This window comes from Olea europaea, chromosome 3 (assembly GCF_002742605.1).
Source record: "Olea europaea var. sylvestris chromosome 3, O_europaea_v1, whole genome shotgun sequence".
NCBI lineage: Eukaryota > Viridiplantae > Streptophyta > Magnoliopsida > Lamiales > Oleaceae > Olea > Olea europaea.
Genome location: NC_036239.1, coordinates 20,300,851 through 20,310,988, shown reverse-complemented (window position 1 = coordinate 20,310,988; position 10,138 = coordinate 20,300,851). Strand labels below are relative to the sequence as shown.

Below are 10,138 nucleotides of genomic sequence, written 5' to 3'. Positions count from 1 at the left end.
TTAGCAAATGGAAAAGTTATATCTAGCTAGATATCAACAAATATATCAGCGTCTTCATATTTACTAAGAAAATGGGATGTATTGAAATGAAAATGTGTTAAGCGGACTCGGCTCATTTAATCAACTTTTTAGTTAAGAAACTGTTAATTATGTACAATAAAACAAGTAATGGAATTAGATTAACAAATATATATGAATCAGATTCCATGGCTCAAGAATTTGACTGAAATAGATTGACAAAACCCCAGTTTTAGCCAATCAAAAACTATTTCTAAATCCATCAGAGAACAAGCAGACGTGCATCAATGCAGTCCATTCATTTTAGACTGTACTAACAATTTTATAATCAAGATTAGACCCAATGGGAGTGTTAAAGCTTTGAGATTATTCATTATTGGGAAGAGGTGGGGACCACATCAACCATTTCTTTAGGGCATCAGTTTTCTAAAGTCATTTCATTCCCAAAAACCCGATTGTGAATTTGAATCCTAGTGGATTTAGTGCCGCTTGAAACACATTAATTTATTTTATAATTTATTCGAGGATCATTTTTAACCACACATTCATAGAATAAAATATTTACATGTATACTAAAAACTTTTCATTACTTTTTAATCACAAATTCTCCTAAAAATCACTATTCAAAAAACTTTTTTTCTACAATAATGATTATCAAACAAGCTAGAAATATTCTCCTATCCACAATGGAAAATTTTATCTTGTCCACTTGGAGAGAATCGTACTTATGATTTCACATTTGTAAATAACTGTAAGTTAGATTCTCATGTCCATATCAGTGAGTGAACGGTTTTACCGTGTCACGAGAGAAAAATTTAGTCAAACAAGTTGTAATCAGACTGTTTTCAATGTTCAAAATGAAAATCAGATTGTTTTCTTCTTACCTCTGTGGGGTCGGGGTGGGAGAATTTGGATCCAAGGACAGAGGTGAATAGTGGATAGTTCGATTCGAATTTCTTAGAAATTGAACTACGAAAGTAGAACCGTTGGTTTGTAGGTGTGTAAATTTTCTTCTTTCACCTTTTTACACGTTTCTTAAGGTGACAAAATTGTTAATTATTCTAAATGAATATAAATTCATACAAATTATTCTTTATTTGAGATATTATAAGAACTTAATTTTGAAATCGAATCAAAATTCAATCATGTAGTTAGCATCTAGAAGTAGACCAAAACTACTCAGTTCTCAATTTAAAACCTAGAACTCAACTACTTTTAACTAGAATCGAATGCAACAAATAGTTGAGTCTGGTTCTAGTGTGGTTCAGATAAAACCAACCCCTATTGATGTCATAGGCCATTAGAGTATAAAGCAAAATATTATACTATATATATATATATATATATATATATATATAAAGAACAATCACTTTGCAATTAGGGCCATTGACATGACATACATACCAATAATGCATAAACCACCAAGTTATGCCTCCCATTCTTGATAGTGCTCTTGCATCCTCACATATCTAGCTTAATTTCATGTACATGAGAATTGTATTAATGCTTATAATATTATAAAAATGCCTACTATAAATTTATAATACGTGTCAGTCACGTGTCACTGTCACTGTATAGAAGTTTATATATATATATAAGTTACATGTATACGAGTTAAAAGAAGATCTAATTGATAGCATCTGTTTCTAGAAATGGTTGACAAGCAAGATAAATTGCTTCCAATAGCCAATGTAGGGCGGATCATGAAGCGCATCCTCCCCCAGAATGCCAAAATTTCCAAAGAAGCTAAAGAAACAATGCAAGAATGTGTCTCAGAATTTATAAGTTTTGTAAGCTCTGAAGCATCGGACAAATGTAACAAGGAGAATCGAAAGACAGTGAATGGAGATGACATTTGTTGGGCTCTTAGTACATTAGGATTTGATAACTTCTCCGAGGTTATGTCGAGGTACTTGCACAAGTTTAGGGAGTTTGAAAGACAGAAAGCTGAACAAAAGAAAGCCTCAAGTAGTGAAGAAAAAGATGGAGTCAACAGCAATGGGTTCGGCCTGAAGCCCAAATCTTCTGCCCTATTAGAGTTAGGAATTCTTGAGAAGGGCGGAAGCTCATCTGCTAAACCGAAGTAAGAGTTGAGTAAATATTGTACAAGATTTTAACGGGCCCTTAAATGAACTGTGACAAGTATTTTGAAGGTGATTTTTCAAACTTTTCATTGATGAATGAATCCTCTTTTTCTTGCAACTTTTGGAATTTAAGGAAGCTATGTACCTTGTTACATCAAAAGATATCTCGATGATATATGTAGCTTTACTAATTTTCTTTTTCTTTTTTTCTTTTTTTTGATAAAAATTTTCTTTAGTTTTTGAAGATTTGGGAATGCAGAGCTTGTATTTGATTTATAAGCATAAAGAAAGTGCTAATTGTTATGAGATTAATGAAACCCAATCCAAAGAACATTATTAACATTGTAAAATTTATTTCTTCATCTATTGTTTGAGTTGGATAAATGCAAATCGGATCTCTTTTTCTCTTTCTCAGATTCTCCCTCTAGATCTGTACTAGCTTCAGTAAGAGGTTCTAACTTGATCTTGGCTATACAATCAGGATAATGATGTCATTGTTCAAATTGCATTGCTGATCGTAGATAATCCTTATGGCTATTGCTCATTTTTTGATCAACGAAAATAAGGATAAAATTACACTTTCAGTCATCCAACTGTACTCGTCTCCCTCAGCTTCTAGTTTACTTTCTGAAATCCATCATATCCTATAGAATTCTGGGTTTAATTTGCAATGGCAAACTAAAAATACAGTGATTTGTTTATAATAGAAAAAGAGGGAAACAAATTTGCATATTTGGCCATACCTTCTGAACATATAGATGTTGAAAAAAATTTGTGATTATTTCTTTTATAGTTGGATTGTCTAATTACTAAATTTTATTTCCCTAAACCCTAAAATAAAGGATTGATCTCTTTGTAAATTATATACTAAAAAAAAAAAAAAAAAAAAAAAAAAAAATCACAAATTCTCTTAGTAAATTCATGGTTTTCATAGTTATGTTCAATTTATAATTTCGAATATGACACGAGAGACAAAATATCAGCAGTAATCAATGTTTTCTTAAATAGTTGATTACCTAAAAACATAGTTTCATTTGAGGGAAGATGGGCTTTCAGCAGCCTTTTTTCTCAGTCTGTGGTATTTTTATTTTTTGCCTTCTTTGTTCTTTTTTTATTTTGGTTTGTTTGTTATGTTTTTTGTTGATGTGTGGATGATGGTTATCTTTCTGGTGGTGATGAGCCGCAGTGGCAGACGCTGTGGTTCATTTTGTGTCTCTATTCAAGCTTCCTCTACATTTAATGGCGCGGGTCTCTGACATGCTTGCCTGGTTTTGCCCTATTCGTGTTGCCAAAGTGCAAACTAAGTCCCACATCAGTTAGACATCTTGTAGATGACACCTACCACGTTAACATTTTTGGATGGAACCTCAACTCTGTACAATTTATTGATTTCTTTATATATGAGCATCATCTACGTACTCATCTCATTAGTCTCAGCAGCTTTTCAATTCCGTCATTTCTTAAGTTTACCTCCCGATTAATCCTTAATTTCATCTGGTTGGATCATCTATGAGTGTTGGTTCCAATCTCTCTTCTAGTTGGCTAATCCGTAACATGGTTTAGTTCTGTCATCTCCCCAAATGTTGAGGTAATTTGGTAACTCCTGTGTACTTCAACTTGACTTATGTTGTACATATTTATCCAAAGATCAAAACTTTTTTCGTTACGTCTACAATAGTTTGATTATATATTTCGATTCCCTTATTCTTTTTCATTAATTGTCTCAGTTACATTTGATTTGTAGTTTCGAACACTGCACATAGTTAGGGTTCAATTTCTTATCACATACACACATTCTCGAGCAGCAATAAACCTTGTAGTCGGCACATATACTCGATGTTTCTCATCACAGATAATTACTCAAAATTAGGTTTACCATTCACCAAAAAAAGGATTAGGGTTAATTTTTCAAACACTTGAACCTGTTAATACATGATTTTGGTACGTACAAGGCATGCTAATATTTTACAACTTCTTCTCTATTGTTCTTCAGCATGTAACCTAGGGTTTATGCAAAATCTTTGGGACCACTTTTCCAATATTTTCCTTGGATTGAGTTGCAAATTACGGGCAGTGAGAGACATGAGTGAAAAATGCTGAAATCTTTCTCATCTTTTCATTTCTTGAGATAAAGAGGTGAAATGCATCAACTTCAAAATAGTGAATAAAGGTTAAAAAAATATTGATCTCGACCGTTTACACAAGAGCAAATCCAAGTACAACTCATAGAGATAAAATCATTCTATGGATCTGCGTGCTAAGAAATGAAGTTCTATGTAATGACGTCACGGATGACATGTTCACATATGTGTGATAAAATGAGAACAAATTTCTAAACACAAACAAAAGTCAACATAAAATTTTACATTATTGTTGTCAATTTTATTTCCGCAAGTGTACGAACCGTAACAAGCAATAGTGGACCTAAGAATTCGGGTTGTCAATCCTACAACGACTATTTTTCTAGCACTTAATTCAATTATTTTTTTTAACTACTATTTGATGAAAACAAATAAAAAAATTGTAGGATTTGAGTTTTAATATAAATTCAAGAAAATAAATGGATGCACATACATTTGTTTGGAAAATCAAATAATGAATGGACTTAGGGCAAAATAATTTCACATATTGATCACTTTTACATCTCAAATTTAGATTCACATCTAATGTAGTGTTCAATTGAATTCTCCTATTGTATTCAATTTACCCATCTCAAGTTCTCATTAAGCATATTTACCTAATTCAATTCCATATCTCTATACTAATCAAGTTTATTTAAATGAGTTCTTTATCCTAAGAATCCAATTATGATAGCAATAATTGGTATAGGCATCTCTACTTGTTATACCAATTTGTTGAATTTTACTACATGATCTAAATCCTAAACGCATATTTCTATTTGTAAAGAATTCACAAAATCATCAAATTATTGATTAGATAATTTAATGCATTCAATTTATAGTAAAATCAACAAATGGAAAAATTAAAAACTAATAATCTAAATAAAAGAATATAAAGGATCTCAATTTATTACATTATTCGCCATAACAATAAATTTAACTATTCATAATAAATATGGAAAAATCATTAATCGTCATAGAATACATAAAGATGCGGAAGAAAAAATAGATCTTGCACCAAAAATCTCTTCCTCTTCCAATTGATGCTCCACATTGTGAATTTCTCGATGTTTTCCTCCCTTGAAATCTCCTTTTGATTCATAGGTCTTCTAAGCATTTATTTGATGAGTGCAATTTGTGCACTTATTTATGCCACATTATTAAACTTTTAAGTCGTTACATTATTAATTTCTATTTAATTTAGATTAATTTTCTTTGTTTTTTTAGTGACGGACCCGTTTGAAGTAAGTGGAAAGGAAGAAGGATATAATTGAGTAAAATCTATAATTTGGGATGAATTTCCACAAGTTTGAATTTGAGAAAGACGATGATTGCACAAATAAAATTGTATCAAGGATTAACTTGCATTATTGGAAAGAATTGAGGACTTGATGAAAGTATACTTTAAATGGGCCTCAAGTTTGGATTTGTATTTGGGACGAAATTCTAAAGCAAATGGACTTTAATTGGAATAAATACCATCACGTGGCTGGAACAAAAAGGGCTGGACTTATTATTTTGTGTTTGATCAAAGGAATTGGACTCCAAAAAAATTGGATCACAACTAGGGCTGAAGTATAGTGTACATGGAAGAGTTCACAAATTAGGTTTTAACTATGTCTAATTCAAAATTCATGTTACAAGTTTCATTAATACAAAAATCAGGTTTTAGGTAATTAATTGAAAATGTTTATTAAATAAAGATAATAAAGTCACAGTTATTCGATTAATGGTCACAGATTCATAATTATTTATCACAGATTTATTTATAGATCACATATCGTCAACTTAATTGGTCACAAATTGTTTCGAGGTCACAAATAAAAAATTTTGTAAGTCACAGATTATTTCGAAGTCGCGGATTATTCAAATTACATGTTACATTTTATTTACAAGTCACATTGGTCACAGTTTGTTGATCACAAATTATTTTTTAATCACAAATAACAACATTATTGGTCATATGCACCAAACACCCAACCCTGATACTGATCGGCCACTATTTTTTTGTCACAAACACCTAAATAGTTGGTCACATATGTCTAATTATTGATCACAAACCCCCACCCATCACTGCCAATACAACCATCACCGCCATCATTATCAACAGCAACACAACAATAGTTGGGCACCATCGCTTCCAAAACCACCATTATCTCACAAACATGGAGTGAATTGTCCAAATGATCGCTAAACTTTGTCAAAAGTTTTTAAGAGTTCATTGAATTTTAAAAATCATCTAAATGATCACTAAAATTTTGTAAAAAGTTTCTATTGGGTCACTGAACTTTAAAAATAACCTAAATAGCCACTGAACTTTGCAAAATGTTTCCACGAGGTTACTGAATTCAGTGATCCTTGGGAAACCCTTAAAGTTCAGTGACCATTTAGGTGATTTTTAAAGTTCGGTGACCTCTTAGAAACCTTTTGGAAAGTTCAGTGACCATTTGGACAGTTCACTCCACAAACATGAGCACAACCATCTCTTGCCACCACCATCATTAGCATCATTGTACCCGTAACACCACCACGCCCACAACATACTACCATCGCACACCACACCACCCACACCACACCACCACAACCACCACCACCATCTCCTCTATCTCCATTTACACCACACCCAACCACCACCCCCACCAAGAATCCACAAACCCGCCACCGCCACCACTATCACAGCACACTATTACCGCGTGTGCAACCACCACCTCAAAAGCAACAAAAAAGTCCAAAAATAACAAGAAATACCACTGCACATCACTGCAAAATCACAGTGAAAACCTCTACCTACACAACCACCACCTCAAAAACGTAAGAAAAAATGTCAAAAAATCACAAGAAAAACATTTGCCTGCGCAACTAGCCGTAACGCCGCTATGAGAGCTAACTTCGATGCTCACAACTCAGATCAACGGTGTGACTTCGACCGGCAATACTCATATCACCAACTGCGATGGCGCCGCGCTGCAGCAACTATGTCGCCGCTCGACCCTCACATCTCCTGCGACAGCAGCGTTCCTTAACATTGATGGTTATCGACGGAGGGTAGAAAGAGAAGAAAAGTCGACGTGAGAACTGAGAAGAGAGAGGGAAGAGAGATGGGATTGAAAATTGAAGATGGAAGAAATGATTAGGGTTTTGAATTGAATTGGAGATTAATTATATATAATACCTGATTTTTGTATAAGTAAACTTCAACCCTGAATTTTGAATTTGAAAGTTTAAATACCTGGATTTATGTAATTTTTCCTATTATATACACAAGAGTTTACGGCTGCTAAAAGGGTTCAGGGAGAAAGGAAGAAAAAGACTGCTGCTGGTATTTTTTTTTTTTTTTTTTTTGGAGATACAAAGCAGAGAGCGGCCGACTGGAATTGATTGGTGAATATGCATTCAAAGAAAAAAAAGGTAGCTTACGAGGATACCATTAGGAATAAATAAGAGAGAAACTGGCTGGTGGTTTATAACATATAACATATTGTTGATACACGAAAAGTGCAGCCCAAATCAAATAGCCCAAAGAGTAAAACTCAATTGGGAATCCAGGATAAAGGTCCAAACAGGATTATTGATTAATACGGTGGAAGCCCACGAGCATGGTAACATCATCGCCCAAGCTTGCAAGACGCCCAGAATCTGAGCGAATAGCATACCTTACGGTCGCCCAGAGCAATGACCACGTTCTCGCCCAAACCTTCAAATGCGCAGGATCTTAACAAACATAAAACATTATAATTATCCAAAATAGCAGTTATTGAAACAGTTATTGAGTGGTCTTATCACATTCCACGAATCAAGGAGCCCAGTTGAAGGTGGTTGAACGACAAAGAGTAATGGCGACAGTTAGGGACGGCAGTTCCTCTACAAGTTAGCCACAATAAAGAACATGGGTAGTTATACAGCAATTAAGCAGTTTCCAAGCGATTGTAACGAAGAAATCATCAAAGGAATATAAAAGGAAGAGAAGACATAGTGAAAAAGACCCCGAATCAAACACTTTTAAATAGAGAATATGTAATTTCGATTTCTTAGTTTAAACTTAAACATTTCTTTTAGTACTCGTGTGCTTGCGCCCCTTGGAGGCATTCGGTTCAAGTTCCAATTGTAAATCATCGCCAATAAAACACCCCTTTTTGGGACTTTATCTTAAGAGGTATGTTCTTTACACAATCATCTGATCCCTTTTTTAATTGTTAGTGACTACCCGCGCGAAACAATTTGGCATGCCCGGTGGGACCTTGGTGTTTGGTGTTGAAAATATAAAAGGTGAAACAATATGCCTCACAAATCTGATAAGAAAGCAGCAAGTCAGGGAGGAGTCCAGTCTGTGAACGAGCAATATGAGGAGCAGCAAAGCTCTCCACGAATAGAGGGATAGAGTCAGAGCAGTCACAATCGTTACGAACCAATAACAGAGTTAAGTCCTCGAACCATGCGTGCATTGCTTGGAGAACTCACACAGGATGTCGTTGAACAGGTAAATCTACGAAATGTTCATAATATGGAAGATTTACCCAGAATGGGAATGCACATTATGACAACATGGCCAAACAACTGAATACATTAAATGAAATAATGAATAAATTAGTAGGCCAAATTTGTCAGCCAGTTGTGTCTATTGCAAATCACTTTAAAACTAGGACAGTCGTGGGACATAATTCCCTAGTCCTAAGTCCAAATCAGGGGATAGAACCACCTTTCGGTCCATCTACTTCAAACCAGGGGGATGGTGTAAGGTCAAATCAGAATCGTGGTATTGGTACATCTAACTTGGGGGGTAACCTAAATATAAGAGACAATATCCTAAATAATGGACAGAATATCCCACGTGTCAATGATGAAATAAATATTCAGGCTAATGGCAACAATGGCCCAAATCATGGCAACTTTGTTGTCAACCAAGGACCAAACATCAAACCTCAGGCAAATCAACCGACCAACCAACCTGTAGAAATTCCATATGACCTCAACGTCATGTTGAAAAACCAAATTATGGAAATAGTACAGGATCAAATGGCTTTTGGGGTACGTCCTGTCATTAGGCCGACTTACACAAAGTCATACCCTGATTGGGTAGACCAAGCATATCCATGGCCTAGAGGGTATAAAGTGCCAGAATTCTCATTATTTACCGATTTAGGAGAGGTGTCTACTCTAAAACACATAGGGCGATTCACACTGCAAAGTGGTGAAGTAACCGACTACCATAAAATGAGGTTGTTCCCTAGTTCATTAATAGGAGTAGCCTTCTCTTGGTTCATTAATTTGCCAGCGAACTCTGTTCAAACATAGCAACAATTGGAGCAATTGTTCCATGCTCAATTTTATAAGACTGAGTCTAAAGTTACTTTGATCGATTTGGAAAATCTACGTCAAATGCCAAATGAATGGGCAGAAGGTTTCCTTCAAAGGTTCAAGACAGCAAGAAGTAAATGTTTTGTACCTTTATCCGAAAAGGAGTTTGTCAAAATCGCTCAAAGTTGTTTAAGCTTTGATTTGAAAAAGAAATTCTAAGACAAGGAATTTCCTGATCTTTTCCAATTGAGTGCAAACGTGATTATGTATGAACGATTAATAAGAGAAGAAGAGCAAATGAAAAATTCTAGTAAGAGGACTTATTATAGAGACCCAAACTTTGATGTTCATACCATTAATGACGAGTATTACGATCAAATCGAAATGTGTTTGGCCGAATTAATCAAAGAAGACGCATATACTTGTCCTATAATGGCTAAACCTAGATCATCGGGCAAGGATTAGCCTATAAAAGATGAAAACAAAAAAGCTAGAACAATATCGTTTGACGTAACCAAAGCTGACCATATATTTGATAAACTATATAAGGATAAGCAGATAAAGCTGAGCGATAAACATAAGTTGTCAAACCCTGAACAAATCAAGGGTAAAATATATTGT

The 10,138-nt window shown here is 34.4% G+C and overlaps 1 protein-coding gene across 1 annotated transcript; it reads left to right on the top strand.

Annotated features, from left to right (window-relative positions):
- Positions 1–1,659: 1,659 nt before the first annotated feature.
- On the top strand, positions 1,660–2,228 carry LOC111391832 (nuclear transcription factor Y subunit B-4-like). The gene has a single exon (XM_023017108.1). The coding sequence runs from the start codon at positions 1,671–1,673 to the stop codon at positions 2,103–2,105; it is 435 nt and encodes a 144-aa protein (XP_022872876.1). The 5' UTR covers positions 1,660–1,670; the 3' UTR covers positions 2,106–2,228.
- Positions 2,229–10,138: the final 7,910 nt, after the last annotated feature.